This window comes from Maylandia zebra, linkage group LG7 (assembly GCF_041146795.1).
Source record: "Maylandia zebra isolate NMK-2024a linkage group LG7, Mzebra_GT3a, whole genome shotgun sequence".
In the NCBI taxonomy this organism is placed as follows: domain Eukaryota; kingdom Metazoa; phylum Chordata; class Actinopteri; order Cichliformes; family Cichlidae; genus Maylandia; species Maylandia zebra.
This window is the reverse complement of record NC_135173.1, coordinates 34,825,583-34,846,207: the sequence shown is the minus strand read 5'-3', so window position 1 is coordinate 34,846,207 and position 20,625 is coordinate 34,825,583. Positions and strand designations below refer to the sequence as shown.

The 20,625-nt window shown below is 40.8% G+C and overlaps 3 protein-coding genes across 6 annotated transcripts in view; 1 reads left to right on the top strand and 2 right to left on the bottom strand.

Annotated features, from left to right (window-relative positions):
• c6.2 (complement component 6, duplicate 2) overlaps positions 1-3,843 on the bottom strand; it is a 31,551-nt gene extending 27,708 nt beyond the window's left edge. Inside the window, exons 1-3 of the mRNA XM_023152184.3 lie at positions 3,417-3,843; positions 2,993-3,165; positions 2,114-2,244 (exon numbers count right to left, since the gene is read on the bottom strand). Coding sequence (XP_023007952.2) covers positions 2,114-2,244; positions 2,993-3,165; positions 3,417-3,548 — 436 coding nt within the window. The 5' untranslated portion in view covers positions 3,549-3,843. The remainder of the gene's footprint in view (positions 1-2,113; positions 2,245-2,992; positions 3,166-3,416) is intronic.
• A 1,343-nt stretch (positions 3,844-5,186) lies between these two features.
• Positions 5,187-14,942, bottom strand: LOC101466176 (E3 ubiquitin-protein ligase RNF180). 4 transcript variants are annotated; one of them, XM_023152167.3, is made up of 9 exons: positions 14,837-14,940; positions 11,839-11,901; positions 11,720-11,749; positions 11,147-11,239; positions 10,616-10,711; positions 9,828-10,460; positions 7,807-8,056; positions 7,614-7,712; positions 5,187-5,976 (listed from the first exon to the last, which is right to left on the bottom strand). In XM_023152167.3, the coding sequence occupies exons 4-9, from the start codon at positions 11,237-11,239 to the stop codon at positions 5,789-5,791; spliced, it is 1,359 nt and encodes a 452-aa protein (XP_023007935.3). In that variant the 5' UTR covers positions 11,720-11,749; positions 11,839-11,901; positions 14,837-14,940; the 3' UTR covers positions 5,187-5,788. The 4 variants fall into 4 exon arrangements, with proteins under 4 accessions (XP_023007935.3, XP_023007933.3, XP_012774826.5 ...); XM_023152165.3 differs by lacking the exon at positions 11,720-11,749; XM_012919372.5 differs by lacking the exons at positions 11,720-11,749; positions 11,839-11,901 and having other exon boundaries at positions 14,837-14,942.
• Positions 14,943-18,405: 3,463 nt separating this feature from the next.
• On the top strand, positions 18,406-20,025 carry htr1ab (5-hydroxytryptamine (serotonin) receptor 1A b). Its single transcript, XM_004538497.2, has one exon. It carries the CDS (start codon positions 18,550-18,552, stop codon positions 19,798-19,800), a length of 1,251 nt encoding a protein of 416 aa, XP_004538554.2. The 5' UTR covers positions 18,406-18,549; the 3' UTR covers positions 19,801-20,025.
• Positions 20,026-20,625: the final 600 nt, after the last annotated feature.

The following is a 20,625-nucleotide window of genomic DNA, read 5'->3' as shown; positions in this document are numbered from 1 at the left end:
GCAGTTGGAGACTGCAGCGCAAACAAATTAGCTTAACAGTGTGCAATGAACTTGAGCTTGTGCCTTTGCTTCAAAGATGAGGACCATGTCTGCAACCATTCGCAGTGACTGCTGTCTTCAAAGCATACAGTGGCTTGCAAAAGTATTCGGCCCCCTTGAATTTTTCCACATTTTGTCACATTATAGGCACAAACATGAATCAATTTTATTGGAATTCCACGTGAAAGACCAATACAAAGTGGTGTACACGTGAGAAGTGGAACGAAAATCATACATGATTCCAAACATGTTTTACAAATAAATAACTGAAAAGTGGGGTGTGCGTAATTATTCAGCCCCCTGATTCAATACTTTGTAGAACCACCTTTTGCTGCAATTATAGCTGCCAGTCTTTTAGGGTATGTCTCTACCAGCTTTGCACATCTAGAGACTGAAATCTTTGCCCATTCTTTTTTGCAAAACAGCTCCAGCTCAGTCAGATTAGATGGACAGCGTTTGTGAACAGCAGTTTTCAGATCTTGCCACAGATTCTCGATTGGATTTAGTTCTGGACTTTGACTGGGCCATTCGAACACATGGATATGTTTTGTTTTAAACCGTTCCATTGTTGCCCTGGCTTTATGTTTAGGGTCGTTGTCCTGCTGGAAGGTGAACCTCTGCCCCAGTCTCAAGTCTTTTCCAGACTCCAAGAGGTTTTCTTCCAAGATTGCCCTGTAATTGGCTGCATCCATCTTCCCATCAACTCTGACCAGCCTCCCTGTCCCTGCTGAAGAGAAGCACCCCCAGAGCATGATGCTGCCACCACCATATTTGACAGTGGGGATGGTGTGTTCAGAGTGATGTGCAGTGTTAGTTTTTTGCCACACATAGCATTTTGCATTTTGGCCAAAAAGTTCCATTTTGGTCTCATCTGACCAGAGCAGCTTCTTCCACATGTTTGCTGTGTCCCCCACATGGCTTGTTGTAAACTGCAAACAGGACTTCTTATGGTTTTCTGTTAACAATGGCCTTCTTCTTGCCACTCTTCCATAAAGGCCAACTTTGTGCAGTGCACAACTAATAGTTGTCCTATGGACAGATTCCCCCACCTGAGCTGTAGATCTCTGCAGCTCGTCCAGAGTCACCATGTTTGGAATCATGTATAATTTTCGTTCCACTTCTCACGTGTACACCACTTTGTGTTGGTCTTTCACGTGGAATTCCAGTAAAATTGATTCATGTTTGTGGCTGTAATGTGACAAAATGTGGGAGAGTTCAAGGGGGCCGAATACTTTTGCAAGCCACTGTATCTGGTGCAGAAATTCACTGTAGTGTACAAGTAGTGATGTAGTTGCTGCAGGATGGCAACTTAACTGCACAGTGACAAAGGGTCTGGTCAAAGTGCTGTTACACGGTGATCATTCACAAATCGGAGTGAGATTGGTTGGAGACAGCAGCTACCATGAGGCGACCTGTACACAAATGTGTTCCCCCAGAAGATGAATTTGTCACCTTTGAACAAGCAATTGGTTACTGCAACGACTTGCAACTGGTTGATGAAAGTGAAGAATAATCACTGCAATCACCAAGCAACCACCTGGTGATATACTAGTCATAAGGAGTGTTCTACTTTTACTCCAAGTGTGACTGAGCCATTAGCACAAAATGCAAGACATGCTGCACAACTGCCTGGAAAACACGGAACTTTTTTCTCCATATACGTCAGAAATATTTATAAGTTGAACCACAAACATCCACTCAGGTCTTTTGGGGATTTCAGGTTGTAAAGTCTGCATCTCATCAAGCTGCATCAAACATCTGTACTGTGCGTTATTGGGCATATATATCCAATTACTCCGACTATACAAACACAGCCCAAACAAACCAAAACATAATATCCATGGTAGCAGCATATTGCACTTGGAAGGTGGTTAAAACAACAATAATAATATTCTTGTTATCTGAAAGCAAAATGAAATCAGTTGGGAGTAACACTTGATTTTTAAAGCTTTTAAATACTACACTTGGCTTTTAAATACTACACTCAAACACCTGGCCACAGGCGGTTTTTATTTTTTATCTTTACTCAGCAATTCAGCATCATCACACCGTGTGTTCACTACTGTAACTGTACTTTTTCTGTGTAGCTGCAGCACCCCCAGCAGGCACATCGACTTGAGCATCTCCGTTATGAACATCTCCAGGCAGCACTGCAGCTGGATGAAGAGCCGACAGATCTCGGGATGGATCTCCCCGTCCTCTGGACTGCAGCATTAAGGAGAGGAGAGTCAGACACTCGCAGTCAATAGTTTCATCTGTTATTCCACACCAATACGTAACAATTAAACTGCTAGACAAACTTTTAGCTAAATAAGTTCTACTTATATTTTTACTGTATTTAAACCATTTTTTTGTTGTTGTTTTTTTTCATTTTTTGTGGTCTCAAATCAACAATAATCTATAACTTTTCATTCATAATTTAGCCACGTTTTTCTGTTAAGTTTATATTAAACTGTTTAATGCATGTAATATTTTTCTAATCGTGCTTTTTCAACCTTTTATTCCTACCTTTTATTTTGATCATTACTTTTCTATTACAGTCACAAATTAATTTATTTTGTCTATATTCTAAGTCTTATTTTGCATTAACTGTTACCTTTTCTGCTCAAAGCTAATTCATCAGTTGTAGTTGTTTAGATAACTGATTGATTAGTATCCCGCTTGTATGTATCCCTGATTGGGAACACCTAGTATCTAGCATATTTAACCTTCACTTAATAAAATAAAATATGTGTATATGTGTGACTAACTGTGGATAAAATCTATCACTGACTCCTTTTTCAAAATTGTTGCTTTACTGATTTAACTTAAAATACACTCTGTGATGCTCACCTGTTCTACCTGAATAAACGTTAGCTCATAAACGTTTAAAAAAAAGACAAAATAAATTCAATAAATGAGGGAGCCACAGTTTCTTCTTAAAAAAATATTATCATTCAAACTCGTGTCTAACCCCGAAACAGAGATGACGGCGAGGTCCTGGTGCGCAGCCCGGGCCATGGAGCATCCTTTGGACCGTGTGTGGTGCATCTGAGCCCGCAGAGAAGGACAGTCGGCGGAGATCTCGCCGACGGAGATGACCTGCTCCCGGTACAGCGCTACGAGGGTGTTGAATTCCTGCACAGTCTTAAGGAAAACAAACCATCACGCGATCAGGAAGGACACGATATTACTGTGTGTGATTTCAAATGCAACAAATACAACAAACACACTCTTAATGCGGCTCATCGCGACGCTTTTTATCCATTATGCGCCAATGCTGCTGCACCTGCGCGTAAAAAAGTCGGATTTACACGCATGAATCTGTCCTTTGGTGCAGAGCTGAGCTCAAGTTAATCATTAACAGACATGACTACGATCCTTATTTCAGTACCCACCATCCTGCTGTCGTCCACAGCCCCCTCAGTACTCTCCCGGCGATCCGTCTCCGTCTGCGCCGCTTTACCGAGCGGAAAGATGCTCCCTGTGGATCTTGGGCGTTTTTTCCGCCCATACGGTGCAGAACACATGCATGCACACCCACCACCGGAGCCGAGCCAGACGCAGCGAGCGATGCCCTCTCTTTTCTGGTGGCTGCTGTGTCCTCTGTGGAGAAGAAGACGACACGCAGACGCTGCTGGGTGTGGGCTTTTCTTCCCCCCCCCCTGCTTAATGCCTAAAGCCCCCTCCCGCAGCGGTGCGTGACTGTTCCCCAGAACAGGATCAGAAAAGATATCCCAGCAGCTCCCTCCACATCCCAGCCGAGCGGAGAGTCACCTTCAGCCCCTCCTGAAGGCCGACAGGGAGGCTCCTCCGTCTTCCGCCCCACGCTCACGTGTGCGGAGGATACAGAGAGAGCCAACGGCAAAACAAGTCGTCACCCTCCGACTGAAAATTAACCGTTTCTGTGCATACAGGACAAACGATATGATTTTCTTGCATCCACGAGATGCACGTTTTTTAAACTCATTACCTACTGCATATCAGTCAGGGGTGTGTGCGAAGTGGACTGTGTGGTGGCAGCAGCCCACCTCCCTTTCACTGGTCGAAGTGGGTTGCATGTGGCCTATGACATTAAGTTTGACATCCCTGGTTTAAATGAAGATATTCACTACAAAAAAAAAAACAGGTGAAAACAAAGCTACGTTTCTTTAGTCCCCAGTGTGCCACCTTATTAAAAAAGGAGTCCTGGAAACAACCCCAATATCAGACATGGGGTAACTTCTTTTTAAGAAACCAAGACCTTGTCAGCATAAATGCTCATCTCAAGGCTTCAAAGTATGACTTGAATGAATGAATCATGTAACTTCATCCATCTTTTTTACTGTTATGTCATGTATGTAAAGAAACTAGGCTTCAAAATACAGACACTTGATGGCTAGATTACAGCTTCCTGTGCTTTAAGCTAGCTTGATGCAACCTCAGACCCCAGTGTGAAATAACCAGCATCATTATGGTGGTTATCAACTTTATCTGTTAAACCAGGCTCTCTGCTGCAGGCGCCATGTATGCTCAAATATCAAGGTCATGTGACTTCTGACCAAAATGCTCTCCGAGTACTGCCTGCGCCAATCAGACTCACAGTTAGATGATGATAAAAATCTGAAATGAATAAAACAAACGTAACAGTAAAACGCAAAATATACTGGGACAGAAAAACATTAATGTGGTGATTTAGGGCTTTCTTTGTCAGCAGATACTGATTTAGATTAGAATCAAGTATAAGAACATGTATAGATTTTCTCCATCACCACATTATTGCATGCAACTATGCAATGCACATTTTGTGCTTTATATCGTGGTTTTACTAAAGAACGACATTGCGGCAGCAGAGAATTTTAATCATTTAATTACATGGTGCTTCAGCCATTTTTAAACCACAATTTAAAACCTGCTCCTGACCAGGTGTTTGCTGATTTAGCTGGGTAAAGAGAGACAAAGGAGGGGCTTTGGGCCCACTCTGTGAGCGCCCTTAAGTGGTCCAGTCAGGGCCCAGACTAACTCGACTGATCTGAAAACGGCTGTGCACCAGCGCTCCCCGTCAAACTTGAGAGGTTCTGAGAAGAATGAGAGAAAGTGCCCAAAACAGGTGTACCGAGCAGTTATTATAGTTTAGCATTTTCCAATGAGTTAAAAACCATAAATAAAAACACATTTTCAACCAAAAATCAGCCAGCTAACCTTTATTGAGACTCCTGGTATGGATTACATTTCACAGAAGCAGCGTGTCTCTGTACATTTGATACAGAAAATGGAACAGCAGCAAGATCTTTGGATGGCACTTTTGAAAACACAAAGTGCTTCACAGTTTGGATAAAGTGTACATAAGTCAAGGATATGTACTTACATTCAATTTTTTTCACATCCATACGTTGTGAAACATGACGGACAGAAATTAAAGACCTATGAAACAGTTTTCAGCAGATGATTGAAAAAAATAAAAACACTGATACGGTCGTTTTCAGGTGATGCCTCAAAGCTTGGCACCTTTGAATTTAAGAAATATGGCATTCAAAATTCAAATTGCTGTCAAGTGACCTTAGTGAACACGACACAAGAAGCTCAGTTTTGCAGTTCTGTGCTTTGTTATGTTAGCAGGACAAAAATCATCAGACTGAAGATTTTTCAAGTAATTAGGTAGTTATTAAACCCTAATCACACTCAATACTATAAACTTTTCTCAACAATTTCTGCAAATGTCTCACATGCCCTCTGTTGTTTCAGAGGTATTCCCGGACTCTATTAACATCCGACATGCGATTCAGTAGGCCTAATCTGGAAGAAATGATGCAATTAGACCATAAGGTCTAAAACAGCAGAGGAATAGGATAAAACAGAGGAACACTAGAACCAGGACACAGCACAGGATGCAGCTGATGACAAAAAATATCTTTAACAAAATGTGGCCCAATTGCACTCCGTAAAAATGAAGCACGGGAAAATCTTCGTCTCTGATACCTAATGAGAAAGAGATGAAATGTTCCACATTTAATGACCAATCAAAATTTGTGTGTAATGTCATTATTTGTGCCGAGGTTCAAAATGTTATTCTTTTAAACAACAGAAATACAAATTTTATATTTTACAAAGTGATACATGTTTAACGGGGAAAAAAATTTCTCCAAATACAAATAAACCTTTGATAAGAGCAGAATTTTATAAAGTGGAAGAATATTAAACCTATAAAACAATGATTAGCTTTTAGATGAAACAAACATATGAAAATATTCAATTCATTCGGCAGATAAGCGCACTACACATCATTTCCTCAGCCAGAAACCTTCATCTGGTAATTCTGCCTGAGTCTATTCACAACCATCAAATCCTTCAATCTCTCATCAGTTTCTTTCCTTTACTTTTGCTCTGCAATAACATAAGGAGCTCTACATAAAGAATTCAAGTTAGAAAACCAGACATTTTTTTTAATGGGACTCAGGTTTTTTCCTTATTTTAGGTTCTATTATTGTGCCAGTGCTAGATACTCACATTAGACATGACATGTCTGAACATGTAAAAATAATAGAGGTTATCCGAGTAATTAATTTGGATTTATAACAAGTATTAAAACAAAATGAGTGAACTGAACTGCATTCTGTTCAATAATTTACTCCTTTTGCCCTTCAGCAAACTTTTCTTTTACTCTTGTTTCTCCATGAAAGTCCAGATTCACTCGTTGCCAGGCTGCTGTGAAAGGTTTAGTTCATTTATTTATTAACATTTTGAGTATATTTCATTTGAATTTTAATTAAAGCTCAAGGGAAAAAAGTGACCATAATAGTGGTAAATAATCATGATCTCAAAACAAACATAATTATGGTTTTATGCCCTGATCGAGAAACCAGAAGCTCAGGCTTCAGACTGCTCCACACACTCCTCAGTTTCACACAATGTCATCTTCTCTTGGATTTGTTTGTGAGTAAGAGGGAGTAACTCCAATATGGTCACCTCAGGCACACAACTAAGGGGTTCAAGTGAATACATACATGTATCACAACCCCAAGTGTACATAAGTGTGTTACATTTAAAGAATTAAAAATTATATATTTCCCAAAGACATAAATATCTATTGTCAAATCAGAACTGGTCCCATTCCAAAACTTTAAGTTCTGATGCTTCTTTCTCTGGGTGTCACAGTTATCACAGGCAGTATTATTGTAGCGTCTATTTTACAATATAAAGCACCTTGAGGTGACTGATGTTGTGATTTGGTGCTGTATAAATAAAATTGAATCATCTATCCACCAAAAGAGACTAAAAGCTTTTAAGTGGAGGAATGCTCTGTCTGGTTTGCAAACCTAACTATATCGATTTTAACTCCAGTTTCAGTTATTGTTTTAACAGTTTACAACCAGCTGTGTAAAGATAAAATACCCTACAGACACTAAAGCAAGGCGATAAAGCAATACCATTTATTGCTTCCTCAGAACCAAGGTCCTGATGCAATGTGAGCTGAGATTGAAAACTACTTCATGCATTTTTGCTTTTGTCAACCTTCACAGAAACGGGATAATCCAGACTTTTCTGTCACAGTATTACACTGGAAACACTTCCTAGTCAAATAAAAACAAATTAAACTAAACAGCAAAGCTTCTCACCTTCAGGCAGAGGCCATGATGCACACGGCGAAGCCTCAAATTCACACTTGCGAGCCTTGTAAAGTTTTGGGAAAAAGGTTTTTGCCCTTTGATCGAGCTCTGAAGAAGACAGAACAGGGGACGAACTAAAGAGCATATCCTCACCAGAAAATGTTTGCTATTCTGAACACAAAGAGCGAATTAACAAACGTACCAGTTTGTAAGTTGGTGTATAAGATGACATCCCGGCAGAGAGGGCAGGTGGTCTTGTCATTTCCACTGTTCATGGCGTGTGCGCGAAGACATGGCTCACAGAAGACATGACCACAGGGCTGACTTCTGTGAGGACTGAAGTAGACATCCAGACAGACAGCACAGGTGAGGTTCTCCCTGTTCTCCTGGTGCTCCTCCTCCTCCTCCTCATCCTCATCATCATCCAGCAGCAAAACTCTCACACGTTCAGCCTGGACATAAACATCCGAGTTTTTATTTTTTGGTCCCAAACGGCGGAGGGAAAAAACGCTTCTACAAGCATACTTTGGAGGAGAAACTGCCCAGATCACATTTTGAATCTTGTATCTAAAATAATTTAAGTCCTGCTCATTATTACATGCATATGGTAACTGCACTGGTTCTTATATAGTGTTTTTCTACACTTACGGATACAGTTATGTCTGAAGGTTTTCACAGGACTCCAGGCAGTCATATGAAAAACTACACTCCGTGATTCAACAACATCTAGAACCACCTTCAACAGCAACTTTAAGTAATGATTTTCTGTATGACTCAGTCTCTCACATCATTGTGGAGGAATTTTGGCACACTCTTCTTTACCATGTCACTTCAGTTCACAGACTTTTGCACACCACAGGGAAACGCACTTCAGCTGATTAGTGCCAAACAGCAGACTACTAAAACACTGGATTTTCACTAACCACAACTGAAGCACGGCCTTCATGCATTTGGTCTTCCATCTATACACAGCAAGCCAAATCAGATCATTTTATTAAAATGCATCTAAAAGTCACCAACATACAAACACTTAGGTGAAGTCCAGCAGAGCTATCAGCCCCATCAAATAAAGCAGCCACAGCCTCAAGTTTCAGTCTTAAAATAGAGTTGTTATGAAGGGAAAACTATCCACAGAGGCCAAAGCCCCCATTCTGTGCCAAACAGATTTTTTATGCTGTAATGTTTTGGGGTATTTTACCATGATAATGGGGACTGCCCTGCTTTTTGAGCTAGAACGAAGGAATCATTGGAGAAGCTGCAGTTTTCAGCACTTCCATGTTGGCTTCCTTTTTCAGCCACAGCAGCTGCCACTTGATTGCATCCTTCATACTGACACTAACTCAGTGTGAACCTTGCTCTCTCACCAGTGCTTTCTCATTCTGGTGTTGCAGCCATCTCTCTCTCTCCTCCTTTGTTTCAGTCTCACACTCTTCATATGGGTCTTCTCTTTTTTGCTAAGGCTGTTTGAGGGTGGGGAGCCGACAGAGGTTTGAGGCTGAGACAATAACACACATGTCACTTATTTAGCAGCTCAAACAACAGAATCTATCAGCTAGTGAATTTTTTTTCCCACTGGTATGCAAGCAGACAGTTTAACCACAAGTTTGGGCTGTCTATCAGGGGGCAAGAGGTTGGGAACACAGGGTCATCAATCTGTCACAGAGTTAACTTGGAGAGAAAAACAACCACATTCACACTTACAGCCAAGTTAGAATCACAGTTTAACCCAATATGCTGGTCTATGGAGTGTGGGAGGAAGCCAGAGCACGCAGACATGGGGAAAACATGCAAACCTCGCACAGAGGTCCTAGTCATTGGATTTGAACCCAGGACCTTCTTGCTGTAGGTGACAATCCCATTGGACCACTTTGCTGCTCACTTTGGAAGTTATCTGCCCACCAGCTATGGTAGGCTACAGCATACATTGCTATATGAGAATGAGGTTAACCGTGCCTTAAAACTCTCTTGGCTGCTAAGTTAGACTGAAAATGGGAAATAACCTTGCCAAGGTTTCAGCCCCCCCCCTCCCAAATTCAGATGCATTCTGAACACTGGAAATACTCAGTGTGGTTTTGGGATGAAAGTCAGTAACAGAGTCGAGAATTCACTTGACCATTACTTCTACTACTCTGTACTCACACGTAATCACGTGGTCTGGCAGGTTAAAGATAGTTTACAATAAATCCAAACAGAGAGAAAATAAATAAATAAAAATGAATATACCACTGGTTCTTCTTCATGCTCAGAGACACTGTCAGAGATCCATCTCCTTCTGAGAAACACAGCAGGATCAGAGACCTCGTCGCAGAGAGCTGCAGTCTCTACAGAAGACTCAACACCCTCCTCTGTTAGCAGGAGATGCAGATCCAGAGGCGGCTGGGTACCCTCAGAAACAGATGAAGAGGCTTCACCATCTGTGTGAAGCTGCTCGCTTGCAGGATGTGAGACAACATCAGGGTAAAAATCACGACCACAGAAAGCTGGCACACTCTTCCAGCGAGCATTTTCTCTTTCTACAGGAGTTCGCCCATCAGTTTGTGGATTTGAGGCCTCCATAGGACTCTCATGGGGCATTGTAGCAGCACAGTTAAAATCCTGAAATCTATCCAGTGTAGTCGTGCTAAACTCAGCCCTCTCCTCGTGATTCTGAGAAATGTCCATCTGTCCCCTGTTGAGCCTCGACCTTAAAGGCTGGCCCATCAGGATGGAGTGCTTGTGGTCGTAATCCAGGCGGCTTTTGCTGAAGTGAATGGAGGCGTCAGTGCCACAGGGACACTGACTGCGATTAATAAAGTTGAAGCCTCCCAGGCGAGCTCTACAATTCTGGCAGTTGAGTTTTCCAGCAGTCCACTGGGTCTGGGGACACCAAAGGAACAAAGCTTAAAGATTAACTTTTTTCAGTTTCTTGCTCCTCTTCCAACAATAACAGTCAACACAGCTTTAAAAAAAAAATAATAATAACTAAATAAAAATGTTGACATATTATCTTTGTTCACACGGGTCACACTCACTTGGTGAACTGAGGTCAAAATCCACTCTGGCAATATGTCAACATCGAGGTGCCAAATACTGCAAACATCAGCAGAGGCTTCATCTGTGTACGGAATCTGCTCCAAAGCAAAAAACACACAGACAGCCGAGACGGTTTACATGAAAAAAAACAGCTTCTCAGGTACTGATAGCCAGTTAGTGCCATGTGAGAAAGGATGTTTTCACACGACTTTCTACAGTCCAGTGGTGGAGGTGGTGATGATTTGGGCTTGTTTTGCAGCCATGGGACCTAAGCACCTTTAGTTATTGGGTCGACCATGAACTCCTCTGTACATCTGTGGACTAGAGCTCTATTAGTTTGAGGTCTGGTCCATAAACCTCAATGAACTGAAGCCGCATTAAAAGACTGGGCCAAATTTGCTTTTTTGTGAGTTTTGTTTTAGCTTCTGTCACACATTAATTTCCCAATCAAATACCATAAAACGTCTCCTAAAGTAAACTATGAAGTTAATGAAAGAAAACACATTTAGGATTTTAAAATAAACTGTTACCGTTAAAAAACATGTTGAGTCTATGATGCTTTTCCGACACTTCCTGCAGCGCAGCATGGATCTCTGCATATTTTCCTGCAGTGGGTCCTTCATCTGTACATGGTGACAAAGGCTGTCAATGCATAATGATGAACTCACCTGCACTGGTCCTGACTCTCAAATAAAAGGACAAAAAAAAAACAAAACTAATGACAAAAATATTTGGACATTCAAACTGTCAGCTGAAATAATCAGCTGTGAATACAAACAATTGGTTGTTTGAAGAGTCCTCCTCCCATCTCTCTTCCAGAGGCATTAGGAAAACCACATGTACAGAGATTGATTTCTGAGTCGGAAGTTGGAGGCTGGAAATCAATTAGTTCAATCGCTTGATGATGTGGATCCAGATAGGATCTGAAGTGGCTCAAATCATTTTAAAGCTACTACCTTTGGAAGTAGCCTACACATGCAAATAGATATAGGCTCCATGTGGTCCACAGCTGTTTCATTTTGATGATAAAAAAATAAATTTATAGTTTGCAGCAAATACGTGGATATTACTGTTTAGTATTTAAGGTGCAAAGTTAAACTCACTTAAAGCTAGGCCTGTAATCCTGGAAGGTGCTGGAGGTGTTACAGCAGTCATCAGAAGGATTGTTAAGCATTTGGATGAACAAGGGTTTTACAGTTAACTAAAGTGCGACTTCACTCACCTTCAGGACTTTTTGGATTGACAGGGACGTTAATCTGAGCACTGAGAAGCAATGTGATGAATCCTGGACATGAGATGTTTCAAAAATCAAAACACTTATTGTCACATGGATTTTGTGAGACAACATCGGTCTCTGAGATTCTTTTGGTCCTGGTAGAGATCGCGCTGAGATGTTTCCATGTTTTGCACAATCCTTTTATTACCATTGCAAGCAATCACAACTATGTTCTCTTTAACTTTGATGTACATTAAGGAATCTATTCTCAACAGATTACATGGATTCTTTCATCAGCTGACAAAGAGGTGATCAAAAGGTGAGCTATTGATCTGATAACCCTCTACACCACCTACTGGAGATGAACACTACAGGGAGTGCAGAATTATTAGGCAAGTTGTATTTTTGAGGAATAATTTTATTATTGAACAACAACCATGTTCTCAATGAACCCAAAAAACTCATTAATATCAAAGCTGAATGTTTTTGGAAGTAGTTTTTAGTTTGTTTTTAGTTTTAGCTATTTTAGGGGGATATCTGTGTGTGCAGGTGACTATTACTGTGCATAATTATTAGGCAACTTAACAAAAAACAAATATATACCCATTTCAATTATTTATTTTTACCAGTGAAACCAATATAACATCTCCACATTCACAAATATACATTTCTGACATTCAAAAACAAATCAGCGACCAATATAGCCACCTTTCTTTGCAAGGACACTCAAAAGCCTGCCATCCATGGATTCTGTCAGTGTTTTGATCTGTTCACCATCAACATTGCGTGCAGCAGCAACCACAGCCTCCCAGACACTGTTCAGAGAGGTGTACTGTTTTCCCTCCTTGTAAATCTCACATTTGATGATGGACCACAGGTTCTCAATGGGGTTCAGATCAGGTGAACAAGGAGGCCATGTCATTAGTTTTTCTTCTTTTATACCCTTTCTTGCCAGCCACGCTGTGGAGTACTTGGACGCGTGTGATGGAGCGTTGTCCTGCATGAAAATCATGTTTTTCTTGAAGGATGCAGACTTCTTCCTAGGGCTGCTCGATTATGGCAAAAATGATAATCACGATTATTTTCACTGAAATTGAGATCACGATTATTTGACGATATTTATTTAACCCTTTAAGACCTACTATAGAACCAAGTCCACCAGAGCTTATATATATATATTTTTTTACATGCTGTAGTGCCATTTGTGGGAGCATTTCAAGTTGCTATACATCAATACAACTGTTATAGCCCATATTTTAATAATATGTATGCATTAAGTCCATAGTAATTACATAAATTGCAAAAAAGTGCAATAAACTACAAAAAAAATTGAAAATCGCTTTTGTTTTGTTTACATACATTTCTACTTGGAGAAATTTAAGAGGCTTATCCCTCAAAACTTTAAATACAATAAAGTTGCAAAAAATAGTTTACAACAACAGGAAATTTATTTTGAGTGTCTTCATAGTTTTATTTTGGAGATACAGCAATTTTTATATATACTGCAGGAAAAACAAAAAACAATCCTATGATGCAAATTTGCAAAGAAAACAGCATGTGCATCATTTCACTGTGGGAAGTGTTACGAACAGCTGATGGATCGGCAAAGCGTGTTTCTGGAATATTATGTTTTTATTCCTGCAAGCGCTTTTTATGCAATTTTTGCAAAGCTATATGTGGAACGAAACCGTGACCGAGGACAAGCTGATGGCATCAGATGTAAGTACAACTCCTCCGGTTTCATATGCAAAACAAATTATTGCGCTAGCTTACACGGTCCAGGTTCTACAGGGATTTAAAAATAGTTACGCAAAACGGAGCGTGCTGCTCTGACCGGCTTTAAAGGGTTAACAATGACTTTTAAAAAATAATATAAAATAGTGTGCAACACCACTGAAGTTTTTTTTTTTAAACTCTCTTTTCAACCAACGGCAGTCACTCTCCAAATAACTTCTGCTTAGCTTTCCGAGCTTCCCTCGGGTCCTCTTAATCAGCGGTCTCAAACCTTTTTTGCGCCACGGACCGGTTTATGCCCGACAATATTTTCACGGACCGGCCTTTAAGGTGTCGCGGATAAATTAGGGAGGGGCCAATAATCGGCTCAGTCATTTTTAATGATCGTTGAAAGCCCAGATCGTAATCGTGATTAAAATTCGATTAATTGAGCAGCCCTACTTCTTCCTGTACCACTGCTTGAAGAAGGTGTCTTCCAGAAACTGGCAGTATTCTGGGAGTTGAGCTTGACTCCATCCTCAACCCGAAAAGGCCCCACAAGCTCATCTTTGATGATACCAGTCCAAACCAGTACTCCACCTCCACCTTGCTGGCGTCTGAGTCGGACTGGAGCTCTCTGCCCTTTAACAATCCAGCCACGGGCCCATCCATCTGACCCATCAAGACTCACTCTCATTTCATCAGTCCATAAAACCCTAGAAAAACCAGTCTTGAGATATTTCTTGGCCCAGTCTTGACGTTTCAGCTTGTGTGTCTTGTTCAGTGGTGGTCGTCTTTCAGCCTTTCTTACCTTGGCCATGTCTATGAGTATTGCACACCTTGTGCTTTTGGGCACTCCAGTGATGTTGCAGCTCTGAAATATGGCCAAACTGGTGGCAAGTGGCATTTTGGCAGCTGCACGCTTGACTTTTCTCAGTTCATGGGCAGTTATTTTGCGCCTTGGTTTTTCCACACGCTTCTTGCGACCCTGTTGACTATTTTGAATGAAACGCTTGATTGTTTGATGATCACGCTTCAGAAGCTTTGCAATTTTGAGACTACTGCATCCCTCTGCAAGATATCTCACTATTTTTGACTTTTCTGAGCCTGTCAAGTCCTTCTTTTGACCCATTTTGCCAAAGGAAAGGACGTTGCCTAATAATTATGCACACCTGATATAAAACAATAAAATGAGTCGCTAGTTAGCTACTGAGCCCTATTAAACGACAACGGCTACGGTCCAAATACAACGAAGAACATTTCGACAACTATAAAAATAAAATAAGCTTACCTTTAAGACAGACGTATTTGCTAGGTAAACACGGCTACGCTAAGAAAACAAAATATTTCTCTTGAGTTTAAATAGCTCGGTGACGTCATGAAAAGTGCTCAACGGGACGTCTAATGGGCCAAAAAGGACCGTAAAGGCCGCTGCTGTCGCTTCAACTTCATGGTAAATGGAGTTGAATTTGTATAGCGCTTTACTTAGTCCCTGAGGACCCCAAAGCGCTTTACACTACATTCAGTCATTCACCCATTCACAAACACACACTGGTGACGGCAAGCTACATTGTACAGATCAGTACAATTTTCGTTAAACACAAATAAAATCTGGACTTGAATAAAAAAAAAAAGAGAACTTGTAAACTAAAATAAAATGAAAATATAGAGGACAGATCTTTAAGTAATTTTTAGTTTGGTTAAAAAACATTACAAGTTGCCTGATGAGTCACTGAAAGACAAGTTTACTGAGACTCTGGATGTTTATAATAGTATGACACACGTTCAAACAATTTGTTATTCTAATAATACCTGTACTAATCTTAACTATGACACGTCATTGCACACAGCAATAATTGGAAAGACAGAAACTAACAAATACTAAACTAAAAACCCAACATTGTCAAACAAAAACTAAAATGGAACTGAACTAAATTTTAAATAGATCAATTAAAATAACAACAACAAATAATTCGAAAATACCAAACTATATTTAACTCTGAGCCTGAGGAATAAGCAGTCACCAGACTTGCGGGATGTTAATTTATTCTTTAACAATTTCATTTGTAAATCACAAAATAAAACTGATTTTGTTTAACAGCTAAACACAGTGTTATGTTACTTTTATGGGTTGGCCTTGGGAGTCCAGTAAGGTCATTGTGTCCCCTCAGATGAAATCTACTGATATGTTTTTACATCTATGAGTAAAACATAGAGATTCTTAGTTTTGTAATGACAGACTTAAACGCTCACGCTGCAGCGCACACAAAGATCAAGCTTAGTCCTGCAGCAGCAATGGAGGGAAAGAGTGTGACTGAGGATACAAACTATAAAAGTCAGATTTTGAGAAATACTAGTTTCCTTTTTTGACTTAAAAAAACTGCAGTGTGGTGAATTTCTGCTCTTGTCTGTGACTCCAGGTGTTCTCGTGTGTGGTGACTTCATTAATCCACATTTGCACATTGAGAAAATTTCTCTCCTTTCCACAATATGCTACCCTCTTTGTCCTTTAGAAGTGCTCAAAGTATGCTAAGAAAATAAGTCACCACCAGCCCAGAGCTTTAATAGAAGGCAGCATGGATCCATACTTTCATGTTGTTGATGCAAAATTCTGACCTACCCTGTGAATGTCTCAGCAGAAGACTTAACAGAGCAGGTGATGTTTTTCCAGTCTTGCATTTTCCAGTTTTGAAACCTCACTTTCCTGTCCTTAGCTGGCTGGTGTTCTGCTGATGTAGACCATCCGCTTCAAGCTTTGATTGGATTCAGAAATTCTCTTCTGCATACAGTGGTTACATGAGTTACTGTCGTATCAGCTTGAAGCAGTCTGGCCATTCTTCTCTGATTTCTGGCATCAACAAAGCATTTTCTCTTTTGAACCATACCCTATAAACCCTAGACATGGTTTTGCAGGAAAATTCCAGTAGATCACCAGTTTCTGAAATACTCATCTGGCGCTAACTGTAATGAAATGCTATGTGACAGGTAAAGACCGAAACACAGGACTTGGGAGACTAACTTGGGAGAGTAACTTAAACTCAGCTTAAGAACAAAGCATACATGGAGCAAGGCTGGTGCAAAACACATGGAAAACTTAAAAATACAGGGAACAGAGGGATACAACATAGAGGGAGAACATAAGAAAGGACAGATTCACACACTACACACCAGGTAATGAAGGAAGAGGAAACAGGTCGGAGCACAGCTGATGCTAATCACAGAAGAATAGACAAGGGAAGAAGAACTTAATACAAAACACAAGAGATTATCAAAATTAAACAGAAGCTAACACTGAGACACGGACTCAAACCACAAAACCTGACACAAGGACAGAAAGGTAAACATGAAGAAAAAGCTGACTTCACCTGAGAAAAAAATAAGGACAAAACACAAAGATGAGGCTTGGACAGAATGGGCATGAAAGAGACCTAACATCATCAAGCGACAAACAAAGAACTAGAAGCATAAAAAAGAAATTAAAAAGCAAGAAGCAATAATAACAAACTCAAAAGAAAAAATGATAGAAAGCTTTACCATAAATCAATATTCAAACCCCAAAAGAATCATAAACCTACAATACTCAAAACCAACCAGATCAAGAAACACCCTTTCCACATTTCACAGTTACTTAAATTGCATTTATTGCCCATTCTGATGCTCAGTTTGACCTTCAGGTGGTCACCTTGACCATGTCTGCATGGGTAAAAGCATCAAGTTCCTGCCATGTGTATTCCTAATAAAATGGCCAGTGAGTGCAAATGGTTGTATACTAATGCAGGCCATTTATGATTTAAAGCAGGATGTTTATCCTTGTTTATACTTGACATTATGTAACATGTGACACAGATGACACAATGTATGAGTTTATTAATTATACAGGAACTCATCCTGCACTCCAGTTTTGCATGTAATTTTGCAGTTGTGCATCTGAGTTTATAACCTCTGATTTGTGGACAAAGTGTGTAAGTGCAACAGCACACATAAAAGATACTTAAGATAAAAGTTAATTTTGCCTTTAATGGAACAGAAAAGTGATGTAGGGAAAATGCCCCCCTGTTAAAGTTGTTTGGTTGGCCAATGTTTATGTCTGTCACAGATCCAGCTAAACTTTCATTACTTTTAAATATTTATTTAAATTGATGGCATAATTTTTTCCAAATCAAATAGAGGAAACAATATGGAATTACTCAAAGATTTTAGGCTCTCATTAAAGCTCGTTTACTCGGAGGTGCAGCAAAGCAGTACTTTTTATATTGTTCTTGACGTTTTTTGGTTTTTAACATTGAACAACTGAATGAAAATAATACAGTGTCATAATAATACAACAATCTGGCACAATGGCCAAACTTTTTAATTATTTTATTTTATTTTACTTTGAAGGCGTTTGAAGCTTAAGATAACAAAAATGTAATAATTGTTTATGTGTTGTGACAGTGAATCAACGCCGGGTGGCAGTGTGACATCTCAGATTGACTGCACTGCGCTGATCGTGGTGCTGAAAGCAGACGACTGCCACAAATGAAATACACGGGAAGAAAAACATATTTCATATCAACTCATATTGAGTTGAAACAATAACTGAAATAGTTTTAAATTAAAAAATGATTTTAATTTTAGGCCATTCAAAAATGAGCAAATCCACTTTTTTCAATAAAATTTACATAAATAAATAAATAAATAAATCTTAATCCACTTGCAGTCTGGAGACCACGGAGTAGAAGGAAACTACTGTGTTTTTTTCACAGCTCCTACATCTTCACTGCCTGAGCTGTGGACTAAACAGACATAACCATGCCTCTGTTACAGCCTCACACAGAAATGACGCATTTTCCATCACCGGTATAAAACCGCAGCATCATTCTCCGTCAGCAGCCAACACTCGCAGTTTACAGCCTCTCTGCACTTCTCGGCAGACCAGCTGACCGCTATGCGCTCTTCACGGTGTTCCCGTGCCATGCGCTCTGCAGAGTAGAACCTCTCCAGTCGCATCGAAGTGGCCCAACGATGGAGGGCACAAACAACACGACCGCCTGGCTTCAACTCGACAACTCTTCAAACAAAGCCCCAAAACCAGAAGACGAGGAGGTGAAACTCAGCTACCAAGTGGTCACATCCTTCCTGCTCGGCGCGCTCATCCTGTGCGCAATATTTGGGAACGCGTGCGTGGTTGCAGCAATCGCGCTGGAGCGCTCTCTCCAGAATGTCGCCAACTATCTGATCGGCTCTCTTGCCGTCACGGACCTGATGGTGTCGGTGCTGGTGCTGCCCATGGCGGCGCTCTACCAGGTTTTGAATCGGTGGACTCTCGGGCAGATTCCGTGCGACATCTTCATCTCTCTGGATGTGCTATGCTGCACGTCGTCCATCCTGCACCTGTGCGCCATCGCTCTGGACAGATACTGGGCCATAACCGAGCCCATAGACTATATGAAGAAGAGGACCCCGAGGAGAGCCGCGGTCCTCATCAGCGTCACTTGGCTAGTGGGGTTCTCCATCTCCGTGCCGCCTATGCTGATCATGCGCTCCCAGCCCAGCAGCATGGCAGAGGACAGGGCGAACCCCAAGCAGTGTAAGATAAGGCAAGACCCCTGGTACACAATATACTCCACTTTCGGGGCTTTTTACATCCCGCTAACTCTGATGCTGGTTTTATACGGGCGGATATTCAAAGCTGCCCGGTTCCGCATCAGGAGGACGGTGCGTAAAACGGAGAAAAAGAAAGTGTCCGACTCCTGCCTGGCGCTCTCTCCCGCGCTCTTCCATAAAAAGATCCAAGGAGATGCACAGGGCAAGAGCTGGAAAAGAAGCGTGGAGCCCCGGCCGCTGCCGAGTGTCAACGGCGCGGTGAGACACGCCGAAGACGGCGAGTCTCTGGAGATCATCGAAGTTCACAGCAACTCCAAAGGCAACCTGCCGCTGCCCAACACCCTGAGCTCCGTGCCGCTCTTCGAGAGCAGGCATGAGAAAGCGACGGAGGCGAAGAGGAAGATCGCGCTGGCACGGGAGCGCAAAACGGTGAAGACTTTGGGCATCATCATGGGCACCTTCATCCTCTGCTGGCTGCCTTTCTTCATCGTCGCCCTGGTCATGCCTTTCTGCCAGGAGTCGTGCTACATGCCCCGCTGGCTAGAGGATGTCATTAACTGGCTGGGCTACTCCAACTCTTTACTGAACCCCATCATTTACGCGTACTTCAACAAAGATTTTCAGAGCGCTTTCAAGAAAATCATCAAGTGTCACTTTTGCAGACCGTGATGGTTCAAGACTCACCGGGTCACTGAGGGCTGATCTGGAGACATCCAGGTGAAAAAGAGACCAACAGCCTGCGAACAGATTGTTCTCAAACAAGAACTGAGGGCTCACAATGATTATTGCCGCTCATCACCATCGTTAAATATCTCCAGAGATGTCTATAGCCTATGCATAGATAAAGCTGTGATCGTTTGATTCAAGCTCCGTGTTGCTCATCCTGTTCTTTGATGTCCAATAAAAAAAACAACTTTTTAATACTTTTCCCCCTGAAGTCATTATTTTAACACTTTTAAATTCTGCGCCAGGAAGAATTTATTGAATTGAAACTGTGAATCCACGTTTCCAGTAGCTAAGCTGTGAATATTTAAAATTAAAAAATAACATTTTAACTAGGCAAAAAATCAATAATATAGTGTTTCTTTTAGAAATTTGATGCTTTCCTCAGGTGCCAGTCGAAATTTTAGGGTTATTTTAATCCGATGGTTTACATTACAACATTGAGGCGATGGTTGTTGTAATATGTTACTGTATAAAAAATAAGAAAGAAGAAGAAGATGAAGCATTTTGTGGGGTCTGTTAATTGAATAAAAAAAAAAACAGTAAAATAAATTAAAAAAAAAAACTAAGACGACAATTTTTTGGACATTAAATTATAGACAATGACATGTATCTATGATGTCGCTCTGCTACACCACAAGTAATTACATACGTTAATAATGGATGCAGTAATAATGGATACAATAATAATGGATACAATAATAATGGATACAATAATGTGGCAATTAGCAAAACAGAAAGGGATTTAGTCACAATAACATAACCTTCAAC